The sequence below is a fragment of the Botryllus schlosseri genome, chromosome 1, assembly GCF_051294905.1.
Source record: "Botryllus schlosseri isolate E-star chromosome 1, Bs_hap1, whole genome shotgun sequence".
Classification (NCBI taxonomy): domain Eukaryota; kingdom Metazoa; phylum Chordata; class Ascidiacea; order Stolidobranchia; family Styelidae; genus Botryllus; species Botryllus schlosseri.
Genome location: NC_137236.1, coordinates 36,309,688 through 36,328,718, shown reverse-complemented (window position 1 = coordinate 36,328,718; position 19,031 = coordinate 36,309,688). Strand labels below are relative to the sequence as shown.

The 19,031-nt window shown below is 41.3% G+C and overlaps 1 protein-coding gene across 7 annotated transcripts; it reads left to right on the top strand.

The window, feature by feature from the left end:
- Positions 1-13,404: 13,404 nt before the first annotated feature.
- Positions 13,405-18,636, top strand: LOC145448443 (uncharacterized). Of its 7 annotated transcripts, none has more exons than XR_013917918.1 (6): positions 13,405-16,717; positions 16,777-16,804; positions 16,864-17,098; positions 17,153-17,230; positions 17,484-17,691; positions 17,749-18,636. XR_013917918.1 is itself a non-coding variant. In XM_080326842.1 (3 exons), exons 2-3 carry the CDS (start codon positions 17,484-17,486, stop codon positions 18,351-18,353), a joined length of 813 nt encoding a protein of 270 aa, XP_080182968.1. In that variant the 5' UTR covers positions 17,156-17,230; the 3' UTR covers positions 18,354-18,491. The 7 variants fall into 6 exon arrangements, 2 of the variants coding, with proteins under 2 accessions (XP_080182968.1, XP_080182965.1); XR_013917912.1 differs by having other exon boundaries at positions 17,286-17,691; XR_013917913.1 differs by having other exon boundaries at positions 16,864-17,230.
- The last annotated feature ends 395 nt before the right edge of the window (positions 18,637-19,031 follow it).

The following is a 19,031-nucleotide window of genomic DNA, read 5'->3' as shown; positions in this document are numbered from 1 at the left end:
ACTCTAGCTGGCTATATTCGTCATAATATCTACTATGACTGCACGGTGTAAGTAATGCGATGGCGGCTTGGCACTGGATTTCCCTGCGCAAGCGGGATGTTCTTTTTAACTCACTGCAATAGTGCAATATGCCTCGGACAAAGAGGCATTTTCAGGAAAACAATAATTAGATTAGAACTAGAATTAGAGAATACGGACATTTCACAAATTAGATTAGAATTAGAATTAGAGCATACGAACATTTCACAAATTAGATTGGAATTAGAATTAGAGCATGGAAGCATTTCACAAATTAGATTAGAATTAGATTACTGGCATTTCGCTCTAATTTAGTGAAATTAGACAACTAGAATTATCTAGTTGTCCAAGTCTGATCACAGAAGCGCGGTGAAGTGCTTCATAGTTACAATACATCGAAAGCTTAAGGTTCAGTGAGCGAAGACGTGCAGAAATACCGGATGACATCGCTCACAAAGTAGGCAGCATGTCGCTAGCTAGCGCCAACGTACAGTAAGGCAATTGCCGCAAACAAGCACCATCTTTTGGGTGCAGTCCAGTAGGCTTGGACAACTCGATAATGTGGGTTGTATAATTAGAAGAATTAGAGCGACATGCCGGTAATCTAATTCTAATTTAGTTTTTGAAATGCTTCATTGTTCTAACTATAATCTAGTTTCTGAAATGTTTTAATGGCCTAATTTTAATTCTAATCTAGTTTCTGGTATTCCTGAAAATGCTACTTGATAACTGCATAATCGTAAACGAGCCAAGCGTGCAGTATAAACATTTGCCTTCTCTTGCACACGAGAATAAACTCTACTTTGATACGAACTTAACTCGATTTAATGTCCAAGTTTTCGCGAATTCAGTAATTCTAAGTCTAGTCTAATTTGGAACAAACTGTACTGCTATTATTCTAATTCTAGTCAAATTTGAAAAAATGCATGTGTAGTAGGGCTGTTCAAAAATAACCTTTTTTCCTGAATCTTGCTGATTACTTGATTAAATCGTTAGGCTGTCTTAAATAATGACGCACACCAAATTTGAATTCATTCCAACCAATATTTGCGGATTTCGTAGAGTTTGAAAATTTTTAATTTGCCTAAAGATGCAAAAAAAATTTTCTTTCAAATTTTTTTGCCAACCCCATGAAATTGTTGCGATGTCTTCAAAAACGATGCAAAACAAATTTGACTCAATTCGAAGCCGTAGAAGTGGAGATATATCACTTTTTCATTGAAAATTCTGGGATTATCCTTGATTAGTGGATCATCCCAGAATTACCATCAAAAAACTTGAATAACTCCGCTTCTGGAGCTTGGAATTGAGTCAAATTTGTTTTCCATCGTTTTTGAAGACAGCGCAACATTTTCATAAGGTTGGAAGGAAAATTAGAAAATTTTTTTTTTTTGCATTTCAAGGCAAATTCCAAATTTTCGAACTCTACGAAATCCGCGAATATTGGTTGGAATGAATTCATAATTGGCGTGCGTCGTTTTTTAAGGCAACCTAACGATTCAATCAAGTAATCAGCAAGATTCAGGAAAAAAGGTTATTTTTAAACAGCCCTAATGTGTAGCTCTATTTCTAATTTTAATTTAGTTTGGAAAAGCTGAAAATCTTTTAGTTGTCCAGGGATCAGGGTGGTCAAAGTAGTTGTCGTTGGTTATCAAGCGTTAAGCAGAAGGTAGTACTCTACTATGAATATAGAATAAGCGATTTCAAAGTAAGTAAAGCCGCATGCATCATGGAGGTCTTGCTTTAGCACAAGTCGGTGAAACCCACATGGTATCTTTCAAATTGAAATTTCAACCGTTGCATAAAATAATATAGTTGCTTATTTACAGTGATTATAATGACCAAGCAGTATTCCAGGCATGCCTGAAGGTGTAGTGATGATTACTGCAGCTTTAGATGGGCCTTTGATAACGTTTAGAGAAAGACATTGCTAACTGAAAAACGAATGGGATGGGGATTTACTGGAAATTACATAAAGACATTGAGACAGCTTCGTGAATTTTTGGAACCCGACAGTGGACGTCGAATTGTTGATGTGGTCGTACAATAAATGTATATGCATTACATTCGCTAACATTTACAGCACGTACAGAATGTGTGATTTAGATCGGCGGTTCTCAACCGCAGATCCGCGACATCTTTTCTGCCGGTCCGCCAGATTTATAAAAATTTATAGCATATCTTCAAGATGCGTGATGTTGAAGGCGTGTCCATGATGAAAGAAATAAAACGTCAAATTTTATACTGATTGAAGACTTCGTGAAGTAACATCAGGCCTGGAAACCTGTTCGATTTGACTTGAAGTTCAAGCCGTCCTCGGTGTCGACATGCGAGCGACAAGTACGAGCTGACTCGCTAAACCTCGCAGTTTGCGCGATCATTCATTTTGTGGATGACCACTGATCAGGTGTCGCTTTCGGCAGTTCTTCTCCTGCGGCGCATCGTATCGCTAGTGCGTAGTGGGAAATGAGCAAGATAGCAAGACCAGGTGCTAGGTCCTACTCCGAAACGCCTCTTCTCTCGATATTGTCGAAGGGAAGAATATTATCCGAGGTGGCGTTGTAGGATTATCCGCCATACAACTATCTACTCTTTTCATTATACCACAAGCTTGTGGTATTCTGCACGGCAAAAATATCATAAGACGAATGAAAATCCGGTGATGACATTAAAAAAAGAATTGGCGTTCTTAACTTCCTCCGCTGGAATAAGTTACAATTTGTAAATGGTTTGATTTCAATTCAAACACGCTACACGTCATCTGCTCGACGCCATGAGTATATAGCAGCACCTGCAATGTGTAGATTCGATATCAGTTTCAAATTTCGCTACAATAATCTAGTAATTGCAGGCTTTGTGTGCGATCTTAGCTTCCGGACTGGTTGAGTGGAGTGGTTAGTATTTTCCGCATGAACTCGCAATGACTTCAATTAGCGTGTTAATTATACGCTTATAGACAATCTCAATACTTACCATCTCAAACACACGCAGTATTCACATGAGTCAACTACTAACTATAAGTCAATGGCGTCCTTTTCTTGAGGTCTGTCGTTCAATACAACAAGTCAAAAGTATATCCATAATACACCCATCCCGATACGTCTCATAGCGTGCACTATGGGGCACTTTTTACTTTATTTACTGGTACTTGTACTTGAGATGAGATTAAAAATATTTCATTTCGTTTTACTTTCATAGCGTGCAGTATGGGGCATTTTTACTTCATTTGCCTGTACTTGTACTTGACGTGAGATCGAAAATATTTTATTTCGGTCTTACTTTCATACAATATTTTCGGGGAGTAACCATTGCGAATAATCGGAGACCTTGCGTCGGTCATGCCTGCAGTTGCGAGACACAAACTTCCCTCAACACTATGCTAATTCTATTATATTACCAAACCTCTAGGATGTTATGCTTTATATTGAGTAGAAATATTTCATGGTTCACCTACAGCCACGGCAACATGTAACATTATACCGTACATGGTCGGAGTTATGAAATTAGTAGTCTTAGCGAGGCATGTGATAGTTTGAATTGGATGCGAACAAACGATTTGCAGACACGAATCAGTCCTATCGTAAATCGTACTATAACGACGTAATCGACACTATGAAAAAGTGGTAATGGCTGTGAAAAGACCCCGTTGGCGAGACATGATCAATTCTTTTATATCCATTCGAAATGTCTGTTTTCATTACACAGGAATAGGACGTTTTTATGTTAGTCCTCGTTGTTTTGCGGTTTATACGCTGGCTCATGTAGCCTGATAATGCATGATATACATTTACATACACACGATCTGCACATATGCATATTCAGGGCCGTAACAGCACTTCGCCAGCCCCCCCCCCCCACAAAAACGTTGGTCTTGGGCCCTCCATATGATGATAAACCGAACTTATGGGGGGCTTCGCCCCCCAGACCCCCTCAGGCTGTATGTTGGTTGTCGCTATTTCTCATCTATATTTGACTCTGTTTACTAAGTCAGCTTTTCTCGCCTAAACGCTTGAAGCGCGAAAAAATTCTATAATTCGGGATTGAATCGGTAAATATGATCGGGAATTGCATACATATTGCTATCAATTTTTATCCTCTCTCTGCTCACGTAATCAGATTTACAGGTAGAGCTGAGTACGGTGTGTTTGAATAAGTATAACCCCTCAATAATAATTAAACATCTTCGGGCGTATACCTATTGGCAGGAACGAAACAGCACTTCGTCAGGACCCTCAAGAAATTGGGTCTTGGGCTCCCATAGGGTGATATACCCACCCCCAATCACGTTGTTCGCTTTGGCCACGAAATAAGTCATACTGTTTAGTGAGCTAGCGCGAATCACGAAAATTTTCGATAATTCAATATAAAATCAGTCAATAAGATCGGGGATTGCATATATATTGGTATCAATTTTTATCCTCTCTCTGCTCATGTAATCAGATTTACCGGTAGAGCTGAGTGAGGTGTCTTGGAAACTGTAGGGCCCGTTGGTATGACTACGTAACATGATGTTATTTCGTGACCTCCTGTCTGCTATACCAAAAAATAGAGAATCGCCCAAATGCAGGCTACTAAACTAAAAGACGCACACGATTTCAAATTGGTATTTCTTCACTGGCATATAATTTTTCCTTGCGGAATGGTATTTGTCTTGTGAGGTTCTGATTGCTAAGACAGGAACTTTCGGCGCCAGTCATTCAGGCTCCTATGGACAATTTAACCTATATGATTTCTATATATAACGAAGTTTTCGGTCAGCATAAGGGCAGTCCTTTTCGGACAAGGTTTTCTCGCTGCCGATCGTTCTAGCACACTTCTTGGAGTCGCATGTTACATGGCCTGAAACTTTATAAGTCTTGTTGCATCGCGGCGCGATAATGGCCAACGCCGAGACGCCCATTTCTAAAAATCTTGCTTATTTTTCTTTGGGTAAGAGTACCTAAAAATCAATATATGTGGCAACTTGAAATCGCGCATAGCCCGAAAAATGCCATGGATACCACCAATTACATTATCTGCAAGTAATGTTAACATTATTGAGCAATGCGCAGTTATCAATTCTGACAATCTCTCTCACAAACTGTAATACATATGAAATACCGTGACTGTGTCAATGAGCAGAAACCTTGATACAATTTCAAACGGTCGGTTTCGGCTTCAAGCTTTTTCGCAGCTACCAGTCGTGTGGCCACCCGTGAGTGGAATATCTTCTGAAACTGAAATCCCTGTGTGCTTGAAAGTTGGCCTACTGTATTAGCCGCGGTGAACGAGTGACTTTGGCACATTCGAGATCGAACATGCCGTCAAGTGCCTGAATCTGATCAAACGCAACGTGCGGCCATTGGTTTTAAACATCTATAAATTCCAAATCTGTAAATGTGACGTAAACTACTGGCATCCTATAAATAACTAAACCATCAATACTAGTCGCAGCTCGCAGGTTAGTTAGTTATCTGAACCTGTAGCCAGCAGAGGTGGTCAGTAACGAAGTACTTCTACTTTTTCGACATTAACTACATGTTCAGTTTTTAGATTTATATTTCACTTTCGAATCCCAGCACCATATATTTTGATAATTTAATTTATATCAGTTCTTTTGTCTTGATAACGGACATGTTGAAATATAAAAACAAGTGTAGTAATGTCTTCAATTTCCTGAAATAAAGCTACACAATATAGCTTACGGTCCACCATATTTTTTATCAACGTTTAGGCCTACTAATCGCACAAAGCGTTTACACCGTATCCAACACAACATCTCCAAATTGCTCTTCGACTAAACTACAGGCCTTATAATATGGGGGAGTGCGCAGTACCATGATATTTTTTAAAACGTGATGTTTGAGTAAACAGACAATTAGCATCGCATTTCCATATCAATACTATCATTTTCATCCCATGATGTGGACGAATGCTTATATGCTATCTAAAATTGGAGACCTGCTGGTATGCATCAATTCAATATGAATCAAGCTCGACACCTTTCGCATAGCTCAATTTGCACCTTTTTACAATCCATGTGAACGAATTAGGATCGTTTTCACAACTACTTACTTACTTGAGTACTTTTAAAGTCAGTCAATTCTACTTCTACTTCAAGTAGTTTTAGGTTCCTCATGGAAGAAGTACTTCTACTCGTACTTGAGTAGATTTTTTCGTCGCTACTTCTACTTCTACTTGAGTAGCTTTTTTGACTACTTTGACCACCTCTGGTAGCCAGCCAACTTGTCTGCATCTCGTTGTGACATCACTATTTAGTCACATCGTCACGCATCATAGACTTCGGTTGCCGGTGGCCGTAACAGCGACAAGTCCTTTATTGTTAATATAACAGATCATGGTACACTGTACACTGCAGTGACTACACAGCGTCCAGCTTCTCGGAAATATGTTCATTTAAAAAGAAATATTGCAGGTAAGTCTGTTTCAGTTCTAGCACACATGGTAAATTGGTAACCGGCTAAGAATCATTTTGTCGTATCTGCTGCGTTTTTGCTGCACCAATCAGCGTGATTTGCGTACTGATAAAATATCTCACCTTAAATAATAATTATAGAAATGTTAGCACGTGTGCCAGCTCACACGCGTTTAACCTGAAATTAGATGGCCGTAACAGCTGATGGAAAACAGATGACTTGGCATTGGCAAGTGACTGTGACGTTACAAGGAGCTACCGACATCAGCAATGTATCGTTTGGATTTGATATAGTATGTAGCCTTCATGGACTCTGGTGGGTGACGATCTCGCTAACCAATACGCTGCGATCCATCAATATTACCTTTGGAACATTGAGGACAGATTTCAAAACATTATTGCAACTTGCAAGTATAGCGTATAGAGAAGGTCGGGCCTAGCTCTAAGCCAGAGGTCTCAAACTCAAATGTGCTTGCGGGCCAATTTCCTAATTTTTGACGACGCCGCGGGCCGCAGCATCAAAATTAGGGGTATTCAATGTATCATATCCAAGTTGGCCTTATTTGACGACACATTACAGACAGGCATTCCACGAACATCGTGAAAATGTAATTTACTATTATACTATTCACGCTTGGCACGAAAAATCACATTTTCAAATATTTGAATAAAATTGTTTTTGTGCCGGGCATAATTTCATTGCCAAAGTCAAATTTACCCAGACTTAAATTTTCTCCGAGGAATATTAGAACAGATCAACAACAACCTAAATATAATCATTATTGTGCCATAGTAATAACATTGTTTCTTAACCTAGCGATCGTACCCCTTGTGCTTTCAATAAGATTTCCCGTGCCCCTGTCCATTTTCAACACAATTTCTGATGATACCTATATAAAATTCGCATAGCGCGATGAGTATTTTCCAGTTGCATACATTGGCCCGGAAAATATCCCACGCGGCATATAGGCCTATTTCCACAATGCATCTCGTACACCCTGATGTGGTGCTTCGTACCACGAAGGGGCTATGAACCCCTGGTTTAGAACTCCTGGAATAGAAATGACCAATCGTCAAAGAATCCGTTGGTGTTACAGCTGTGAAGCGTACTACTTTACTCGCCACCGATAATAACATGGATAAAGAGAACAAACAACACCCAGGATTTAACGAAATATGCGTCGCAGGGGCCACAGAATACCAATGGTTTCCAAACAAACCTGATTAGTAGGGCGATTTTTTTTGACATGTCAAAAAAAGTCAAAATTAGGTCAAAATTGTAGCGTTAGGTCAAAATTTGTCAAAATTGTTTACAAAATCAAACATTTTTTGACCTCTATATTTCGTTTGTATCGTAGATTTTGCGCTGTATGTGAACTTATCATTTGATAATTTACAGCCTGTAACCTACTTTATAGGCCTACCGTTGTAAACGGCCCATCGTCTGCTCATTGGGAATCATAAACGGTCAAATGAAACAAATAGTGATATGGTTTTATGGTCAACGTACCGCAATATCCTAACTGAAGCAAGACTGCTTGGGCATTACATGGTTCTTACATCAAGAAGCGCAAGCTGAAAAATTGTGATATAGACAACATTGTCAGAATGAAGCAACACAGTGCATCACCAGCAAGCAGTGTGCACACAACTTCAGTGTTGTCAGCTAACCACTGCTGCTGTTGAACGTTCTTTCTCCATTCTTGGCAAGCTACTTAGTAAGAACAGACACTTTCCACCCGAGATAGCGCAGTGGTATAATCCGCGGCTGCAACACCAATGGGTGTGGGTTAGATTCCGACCGAGGTCGACTTCATAATTCCGATAGCTAAGTGTTGGAGGTTTACCTAGGCTCCTCCTCGCCACCTCATCCGCGTAAGCGGTGTCTTGCAAAAAGCCTAGAGGTGGGCCGTGCTATACGTTGGCAGTTACGGAAAATAGTGAAGAATATCGGCCTGGTGTAAATGACCATAGTAGTTGACAAACACCATGAATACCAAAAAACTAACACTTTCTACCCGAGAATGTAGGAAAGTATCTTTCGTTGTATTACAACAAATTTCAATTATTCCACCATAATACGTAATGTAACTACTGCAATTCTTCCTAGGGCCAGATTTCGTTAAAATACTAGTTTTTTCATGTAAAAATTTGTCCGTTTTTGAGCCAAAAACGTTCTTTCAGGCCAATTTATCTTGTAAGGACAGACAGTTCCAACCAGAAATGAAGATAAGTAGTACAATTTTAACATGATATGCGAAAACAACTAATTTTCAAAATTTAGATTTTTTAGGTCAAAATCTTCCGTTTTTTAGGTCAAAAAAAAAATCGCCCTACTGATTATATATATATATATATACCCTACGCAACGCAAGCTACGGGCTTTTGACATATTACAATTCCCCCTGACAGTTTCATAGATTTTTGCGTCCGTAGGATTACCAAGTCACTATTGCATGACGCAAGTCCTTCTCTGATTTTAACGTTTTTCCCGACTCAACTCGAGTCATTTTTAGTTTATCACCCAGTCAATCCAAAATCGAGTAAACTGAGGAAAGGTCGCACCAAACAAAATCAAAATTTCCAGTCACGAATCATCAATGGGTCATATTTTATCATCATGAACCTGAAATGTGACGTAATAGCGATCTTCCACCGCACGGTAGATTTTAAAAGTTATGTGATAGAGAAGTTTGTTTAGATTTCAGGTTTTTGTAGTAGTTTTGGAGTGAACTTCAAGTTCTTAAATCTAAACAAGATATATGACACTTGAATGTTTTTTTTTATCGAATACTTAGAATTCCAAAATGCCTTCGCGGGCCGCACAAAACGGTCTCGCAGGCCGCATGCGGGCCGCGAGTTTGAGACCTCTGCTCTAAGCAGTATGATAAAATGAATAACTAGGCAGTGAGCAAGCATCATTAGAGTGAACCTATTCACATATATATACAATTACCATATGTCCTCATTTTTCAGGAAATCGAAAATGTCTTCCGAGAACGCTTAAATGTCCTCCATTTTGGAAATTCACCCTCCTCTACAGCTTAGACAGCAGTAGTATAGGAAATGTGCGGAACTCGCGCATGCACCCTATTTACTTAAACAAACAAAGATTATCAAGATAAAAGATAGTGTAAGAATTAGCACATTCTCAGTTTTGCAGCAATACTCGAGGGGATTTCCCTTCTGACTGTGCGGCAATTAAAAAAGGGGGAATAATTAGAGAGAAAACGAACAAAGAATCTGGATTGACCTTTGTACTCAGACATGAGTACTTCTACTTGTACTTCTCCACTCCTGATTCTACCTCGCCTGACTTCTGGACACGAGACTTGTGTATTATTTATTATATTTTCCCCTCGAACAACAATGGATTGACATTTAATTTCAATGGTATGCACTTACTAGTATTTTTTATATTTCCCCCGAACAACAACAGTATAGTATTGTTATATTTCCCCCTACGAACAACAACAGTATAGTATTTGTTCCTTCGGGTCCGTACGTGAGATCCCGGCGCGTGTTTAGGTGGATTGTCAACGCGCGTCCGAGCAGATGTATCGCCAAAGTGGATTACCGGTTTCTTACGTTTGTCTGTGCATAGTGACGCCTACGGTCTGTGTCATACTGGAAACGTACTCTACTTGTTATTGATCGAGATTGTAGCAGGGGAGATGATCTGTTATGGTTATAAATATACGGGTCAACTCGAGTTCTCGAGGACACCCATGTAAATAAAGCCCTCGCTATTGTTACGGGTCACAGAGCACGGGTCACGTGTCGACGATCGCTCGAAGCCCGTCGACAGATACCTTGAAAGCTCTCGGTATGGTGTATAATTGTGTATGGACTGTCGCGGTATTAGAATTGTGGTTACGGATCGTTGGCGGCGCGAGGATCAGGTTTATAGTATACTATAACTACTTAGCTCGGGTATTATACGACGCGCTGCTATCGTCGCTTTGTCCAAGATCTAATTTACGATAATCAATCGCGCTTTCGAAAATAGACATGCGGCCGCGTAGACTGCATAGCGCCTTTTGTTTTGTGATCCTGCTGTGCCGAGGAGCGACAATTTCGCTTTCGAAAACAGCCATGTCGCCTCGTAGACATGCACAGCGCCTTTGTCCTGTAATCCACCCCCGCTGGGTCGAGGAATTATTCTCTTTGTTCGAAAAACGTTGGACATTGGTCTCGGCCGTCGCTTGGCCACTATACTGGAAGCGAAAGTTGAGTATTGATTAACTATCACGCTGATTTTCCCCCGGTTAATGTACTGTGCTACTGTCTCGCTCTGTTTTAATTATCACGGCGTATAGTGCTCTCACAAACACGCCGTTTTACAATCTGATAACCTCTTTCCACGCCGCTCGTGTGAGATTACTGAGTCGAGACGATAGCTAGTAGTATGATATTGAAAGATGATGTATTCTGGCAGGTTAGAAAGTTTACTATAACCAGCCCTAATCTCTGATAAATAGTGTCAACAAAATAATCACATGTTTCTTTTATTTCATACATGAAACAGTTCATTCTTTGCAAATACGCGAATAGTCTTGTAAGAACAGCTCACGTTTGCCAGATCGGACTTGTACACGTAGATGGGTGACATCATAGTATTTGTCAGCAGTGAATAACGGTATAATACCCCAATTTTTCAGATCAACAGAAATGTCACCATTCACTAGTGCATATGAATGTAGCTGTCTCTCCGAGGTTGTGCCAATGGATTCAGAATCCGTGGCAATACAGAGACCTCTGTAATTAACAATCTTGTCATCATACAAGCCTTTTTGGATATCTTCTGCGGACACGTACCGGAATTCAACCATCTCTGGACAGGGTAAGCGGGCTTTGCTCTTGGTAACAGTAGAATTGCGACCAATGATCAATGATGGGGCATCAGTTCTTGCGTCAGCAGTGATCTTGATGTTACAGAATGTCATAGTATGACCTTGTCTGTATGCAGTTTCGATGCAGTCCAGTAATTTGTCATTGAATATCACCTCTGGTAGAGATTTTTTACCATCTGTGATCGAGACTTTCACATAAGTCATCTTGGGTCCATGTCGTCTGGTCGACGCCAATTGCACACGTCCGTCGAAGCTGACTTGCGTGCCATAGAAACTGGTGGCATTGTCGAAATTTGGAATATGAGACGGGGCAGCCCGTTTCAAGTCAATATCTAGCTTGCGCTTCGTTGCAGTATTTTCGTACGGGTTGTATTTACATGCCATGGTGTAATTATGCCTGTAAGTATGTCACTAGAGAAAAATAGTCTTGTATTTATATTCAAATGGTTGGGGGAAAAAGGCCGAGTAGAGTGTCATAAAATTTCTTGCCGAGTTTTGCCGGCTCTGTTTAACTGTTTTAAGAACCTTCTTCCAATTGTCATGTGGCTGACAGTAGCTATAAGTAAGTGTAAATTGGGTATGTGAGTATGGTACTAGAGAAAAAAGAGGCTTGTATGTATATTCAAACGGTTGAGGGAAAAAGGCAAGTGGGGGGGGGTCATAAAATTCCTTCCCGCGTTTTGCTGACTCTGTTAAACCATGTTAAGTACCTTCTTCTGCTTGTCATGTGGCTACAGTGTCTATAAGTAAGCGTAAATTGAGCTTACCATCACAAATCTTTGCTCATAGCTATGGCTGATAACGGGATACCAGAATTGATGGAAGGTGGCTATCCGGTAGAACTACTCGATGCGATTAGTCCAGCAAATGATATCCCAGAAAATATAGAAAATCCCGCCCAACCTCCTGCATTCCCATCCAGACGTAGACCTGGGGGTGAGAGGTTTGGGAAATATAGTAGACGAATGATGGAGCACCTCAAGGCGACCATTGTTGAGGCTATTTCAATCAGTCCATCTGAAGCGATGTTCACTATTCTGGGGGAAGTGGATGATATACTTTCGAGATCTAGTTTTCCATCTCATGAAACATTCACTCAAGATTATAACCGGATAGAACAAGAAATTTCGCAAATACTATCTCAGTCGAACGGGCAGGATTTGCGTATGCAATTACCCTTGGAGCGTATCATGCGTGCGAAAGTTGCCTTTCTCAAAGAGATGTCAGCTGCCAGAGCCACCATGAAATTTTATACGAATGTGTAACTGTTTTTGGTGTACTATCGTGTTTTATCGCATGCTTATGTTGTAATATCATATGTATTTATGTGTGTTTTGTCCTACCTGTTATTGATTCTGTGTTTTTTGTTTCCAGAATGTCTAGGCGGCGAAACCTTGCTAGAATTGTGTCTGATTTTGCACAACCAAGCGGCTTGGGTATACCTGAAAATCTGATCGAGATCGTGGAAGAAAACTGGCACTCCATTCGCACCTCAACACTCGCACCACACAGTATACGAAGTCTACACAATTTCCGTATACTCGGCCGCACCCCAAGTGACGTCATCAACGATCTACAGGACATCTTTGTCTCACAACAGTATGGTTTTAGAATCAATTATGCTTTCGGCCACATACTTGATAATGTCGAGACAAGCGAATTGAGATACTATCACGCGTCCGAGAACGCCGGTGTTATGTTGGATACACCTAAAATGATTGCCAATCGTAGTGACTTTGATCAATTTGTAGACGATATAGACCTGTCTGCGGGCTTCGAGAGTGCTCGCTTTCAAAGAGACGATACTAAATTTGTTGTCTTGGAAGTCACAAACGTTACCTTCTACGTGTACAAATCAGACTTCAGATTAATTGGGTGTAGTACAATCGAAATACCAAAGTCTATTGCGAATTCACATAATATTTTACCTTTATTGAGAGATCAACGTGGTGTACCATATGATGACTATTACTGTATATTCCGCTGTATCGCTGTTATGCTTTGTGGTGGTAATTATCGTAGTGGTGACTTGCAATCTAAAACGCTCTCTTTGGTGGCACAATATTCTGCCTTATATGGGGACCCCGAATCTGGGGTGTGTATGAACGATCTAGATAAAGTCGAGTCGTGTCTTAAAGTATCTATCTGTGTTTATACATTGAAAGACGGGGTCGGTTATATACTACGACACGGTGCTCGGGAGGGGTTGAAAATTCACGTTCATTTAGAGGCCGGGAGACATTTTTGTTATATTAAAAATTCGGGCTTATATTGCAAGAATTATAGCTGTGAGACCTGTCATCGCCTGTTTAGTTCAAAATACTTTCTCCAACGGCATAATTGCTTTAAAGACATTCCTAACCACTACCGTGGGGGTATGTTCAAGCCTGAGCCTACTATATTTGAAGCGTTGGACGAGTTGGGTATAATCGTGCCCAAACCATCTCGTTTCTACCCATATAACTTGGTTTTTGACTATGAGAGTATATTACAAAAAGGCTCGACTCCAAACGATACTGCTAATGTGCACTATGTGGACTGTCATATCCCGGCCGCGGTGGCCTTCGCATGTAATTTCCCAGGGTACGAGACTCCAGAAGTACTGATTAGTGATGGCGACCCTGGGGCGCTGGTTGCTAGAATGATGTCACGTTTTGAATTGATCCAAAGTGAGTGTTTTGAGGCATTATGTCTACAATTTCATGATGTGTTGGAACGATTAGATTGTATTGCTGAAGAAATGCATACCGCTGATCCGGATGTCAAGCGTATGAGCCCAGCAACCTTATTGAAACATCGTTTTTTGAATTATTTGAGTCAATTACCTGTATTCTCTTTCAATGGGTCTCGTTATGATATACCTTTGATTATCCCATATCTGGTGGAGTACTTATCAGACCCTATCAGTATCGTTAAGAGAGGTACGTCGTATATGTCCTTGTCAACTGGTCGGTTTCGATTTTTGGATGTGACCTTGTATCTTGGCGCCGGCACAAGTTATGACGCATACATACGTTGTCATAACTGCGCTTCAACGAAGGCCTTTTTTCCGTATAACTATTTCACTGATTTATCAGTATTGGATGAGAAATGTCTCCCAGACCACATACATTTTTATAACAAACTGAAACGGTCTAATATAACTGATGAGCAATATCTTTGGTGTCAATCAAAGTGGGCGGAACATAAAATGACTACTTTTCGTGACTATCTATCGTTCTATGTTAGCTTAGATGTCGGGCCGTTACTGGAGGCCCTCACAAAGCACAAGCAACTCTTTGCTCGTTACTCGATTGACATGGCTAAACATGGTATATCATTGCCCTCTCTGGCATCACGGTTTGTGTTTAATAGCATACCACCTGTATTTACCTTGTTGAATCAAAAGTATAGTCATATACACACCTTGATACGGGAAAATCTACGTGGCGGGCTTTCTGTTGTTTCATTGCGATATGCAGAGGCTAAGGTCACAAAAATCAAACCCCAAATCTATGGCGATAACGCTCTACCTGTAGAACAGGTGCTAGGTCTGGACGGCAACTGTCTCTACCTCGACACTCTCCGTTCACGATTACCGGGGGGCTATCCTTGTCTGTGGTCACCTAATGAAGATTTTACTCTATTCTCCAGGACAAAAACGGCACCACTCTATGGAAAAATGGCTCACCAATGGCTAAGCTACATCGCGCACTGTCGGGGGGTCAAAATCCAGCATCAATTCAATGGTCCTGAGCATCGTATCGGCCTGCTCCAGATTTGTATTGATGGGTATTATAGGACTCCACAAGGGCCTGTTGCACTTGAGCTGTTTGGATGTTTTCACCATGGTCACGGCTGCGAGTTGGGAGCCAGCCCGGATCGCCAAGCCCGCTGGGCCGCGACGCAGCGTAAAATTCAGTATATTCAAAAAGTGGGGTATAAATTGGAGTACATCACAGAATGTCAATGGGTCATTATGCGTCAGCGAAGTGATATAGCGGCCTTTATTCAAACTCTTGAATACAGTAAAATGGTGAAATGTCGGGTCCTTTCAAGTTCGAAACTCTTAGAGTTGGTGTCAAAAGATCAATTTTTTGGGGCCGTTGAGGTCGACATTCATGTGCCTAGTCACCTCAAAGAGCATTTTAGTGAGTTCTGTCCCCTGTTCAAACATGCTTACGTAAGTCGTGATGATATAGGCCCGTACATGAAAGCATTTGCTGAACAGCATGGTTTTTTGAAACGGCCACGGAAATTCTTGATTGCTACTCTGCAGGCCACAAAAACTTTGTTAATAACACCACTATTGAAGTGGTACCTCGAGAATGGGTTAATCGTTACTAAGGTATTTCAAGCTATCGAGTTTGAACCCATTGAATGTTTCAATTCTCTTGTAGATACGATAACCGAGGCTAGAAGACGGGCTGACGATGACCCGTCTCAGAAGCCGCTGGGGCAGTTCTATAAAGACATTGCAAATTCCTGTATAGGTAAAACTATCTCGAATTGTACAAAATATTCTGATGTCAAGATTGTTAACCGCCAAAAAGCTATGGTCTTGGTAAATGACTCCAGATTTAAATCAATGATTGAGTTGTCACCAGATATTTTTGAGGTGTCCATGAAATTGAGAAAACATGTTTGGAGCCAACCTAACCACATTGGGTACTTTGTCTATGGTTATGCGAAATTGGCCTTATTACGGTTCCATTCGTACCTGTCCACCTACCTCCTGCCCCGGTCCATTGAAGTAGCATACAGCGACACTGATTCTTGGTACGGGGCTATCTCCTCTGACAGCCTGCTAAAAGTTGTACGACCCGAAAAACAAGCAGAATTTTTTGAAAATTTTCACAAATATTTCCCAGCAATCGCCTGTGACGAGCACCGTAGCGAATTTTTGACCAATCCTCTCTCGTTCAATGATAAACGTGCCTGTTGTAAAGCTCGTAATCGATATGATCAACGGACCAGTGGTCTTTTCAAAATTGAGGCACAATCGAATATTTTTGTTGGTCTGTCCGCAAAGACTTATTATTGCAATGAGGATAAGTACTCATGCAAAGGGCTCTCAAAAGTAAACAAACTGACTGCTGACATCTACCGGAAAGTTTTGTTTGAGAAAAAACCTCATGGGGATATTAATTCTGGATTTGTGCGGAAAAATGCCTCCATTTTTACCTATGAGCAATTTCGATCGGCCCTGTCTCACTTCTACTGTAAACGAATAGTCGAATCAGACGGTATTCATACGAGACCCTTGGAACTATGATTTTTTCAAATGTGCACTTTCCGTATTCTGTGTTTTTTTTTTAAACCTGTTTTCACATTATGCTCTCATGTTGACTCAAATTATTCTATGCATCTTGAACCTTTCACAATAGTGCTCGTTTTCTCGTGTTGTTTACAGACGATAGCATTAACTCTGCAGGCCAATAGCTTACAGCAGGTGGGGAAAAGCGTATTGTGTTTCATGATTGTATAATACAATGAGTTTTTTCTTTTCAGATTTTATCAGCGTATAGAAGGAATCACGGTGAGTTGGAACTGTTATGATTCATCATAAATTGAAATCATAATTGTCTCAATTCTCAGATGGATCAATACATCGATCATGCAGAATTCTTTCCACTACGGGAGTACATGTCTGGGTACGATCATTTACCCCCATGTGAGCAGAAAGACAAATTTGAGATTGGCGTTCTGTTTGGTCTGATCATACGACACGAATGTGGGGCAGACCGGGTGGAACTTTTGGCTGAGGTCTTGAAGATAGAGGCTTTGAACATGGACGTGAGAAGACTCAGAAACATTTTGGAGGAGATTGGGGGTGTGTAAATATGCTCTTAGCTCTCTGTCGTTGCTAAGGCACGTTTATTCATAGACACAAGAATATGCTGGCGTCCTCCTCGCCCGTCTCAGCTACAAGACCTGTCGAGTCGCATGGAATTCCTAAAAACAGGTGGGTTGTATATTGTGACCCAAGTATGGAGTCTTACTATTATTTTATTTTATAGTGTTTCGGCGGCACGTCAAAGACATGTTAAAACGAAGACACTATTTTGCTGGCATACATTGCTTATCTTTTGGTGCTCACTGTGAAATTTTGTTCCATATTGAGCGCTTTTTCTATCATCAACGCCTGTCGCTTGCGACTAGTTTTCGAAGGCGGCGTTTGAGTTTGTAATATGTGTGTTATTTTTGTTTTTTCCCAGATGACTCATAACTCAGCTAGCGATTTCATTAGTCATGTTTGTGGCCAGCTTTCACTCAATAGACTTCACCGCGACACCCAAGCCAACTGGCATCGTGTCTCTGTGCTGAAAGATATTCTGCTGGAAGACAATCTGACCGATCAGCAAACTACTCACTTCAAGAAAGAGTTGCAGGATCGTCTACACATTGCCACCACCTTGAGACCAGGTAACAAGCAGTAATAGTCATTACCCGACACATATGTAGCTATCTTTTGTCTTCTAGAATGGATGAGCTTTCGAGACGACCTGTTGAGGTGTGTGACGGAGCTGCAGTTTCTACCTGTGTTCACGTATGAAGGCGATGGTGTGACGAGCCGACTGCTGACTGATGCCCGTATCCTGAATCGTCGTCAAGTTGGCTTCACAGACCCAACCGATCGTGCCGCCTGTAGCGTACAGAACCGCGATCAGCGCTTGACTCACAGAGGAAACGACAACAACCGATACCGCTTCATGAACCAGGGTTATCTCCGAACGGGAGAAGATCGTCGCGCCCCTAAATCCGTTGACACATCACCTACCGTGGTTGACGCCCCGTTTGTCGTTGCGATGCCACAGCGTGCCAGAGACATACATCAGTCGCCAGTGATACCAAGACCGAATCTGACTGCCCCGTTTGTCGTGGCGACACCACAGCGTGCCAGAGACATACATCAGTCGCCAGTGCTACCAAGACCGAATCTGACTAAAATCATAACAAAAAAGTCACCCGGCCGGGTATCACCTTACCCTCCCCCTCGTAGACCTCGAGCCTTGGCCAGGACACCACTGAGCCCTGATGATGCCTCGTCTTCTCGTGTCGATTATGACACCTCGCTTCTGGTGTAAAAAGACGGTCTTGTGGACATTGTAAGATTCGCTGTGTGGACGGTTTGCGTGACGCTCTGAATCGCCATATTTTTTCGTGTACCTGTCCTTGTTATATATAGAAGTGTGTTTGTGAATACATGTCTCGTCGTGTCAAAACAGCCTTGGTGATGGATTTCTCGACAGGGAGGGCGTGTCTTTTGGCAGGACCGTCGTTTTCGGGGAAGAGTACTTTTATATTTAAAGTCATAAAAAATATCGATCAGCTTTCAAAGGGGCGAATTAAAAGAATTATCTATTGCTATACGGCTTACCAAGACTCCTTTAACGAGCTGCAAGGTGTTGAGTTTTACTCGGATCTCTCCATTTTGGATGAGTTGGCGACAAGCCGCCCCTGTCCTACTCTATTAATTATTGACGATAAAATGGAATTTTCGGACAGGGTGACCCCCTTTTTTACAGTCTACGCGAATCACGGCTCGGTGACCACAATATTCGCGGTCCAAAATTTATATTTCCAGTCCAAAAGATCGAGGGACCTCAGTCTCAGCACCCAGTATTTGATTATCATGCGTAATCCTAGAGATCGATCTCAGATTCGAGTTCTTGGCAAGCAAATGTACCCCGGTAACTCAAAATTTCTAGTTGAAGCGTACGCCGACGCGACAAAGAACGCTCACGGGTACCTTTTTATAGATT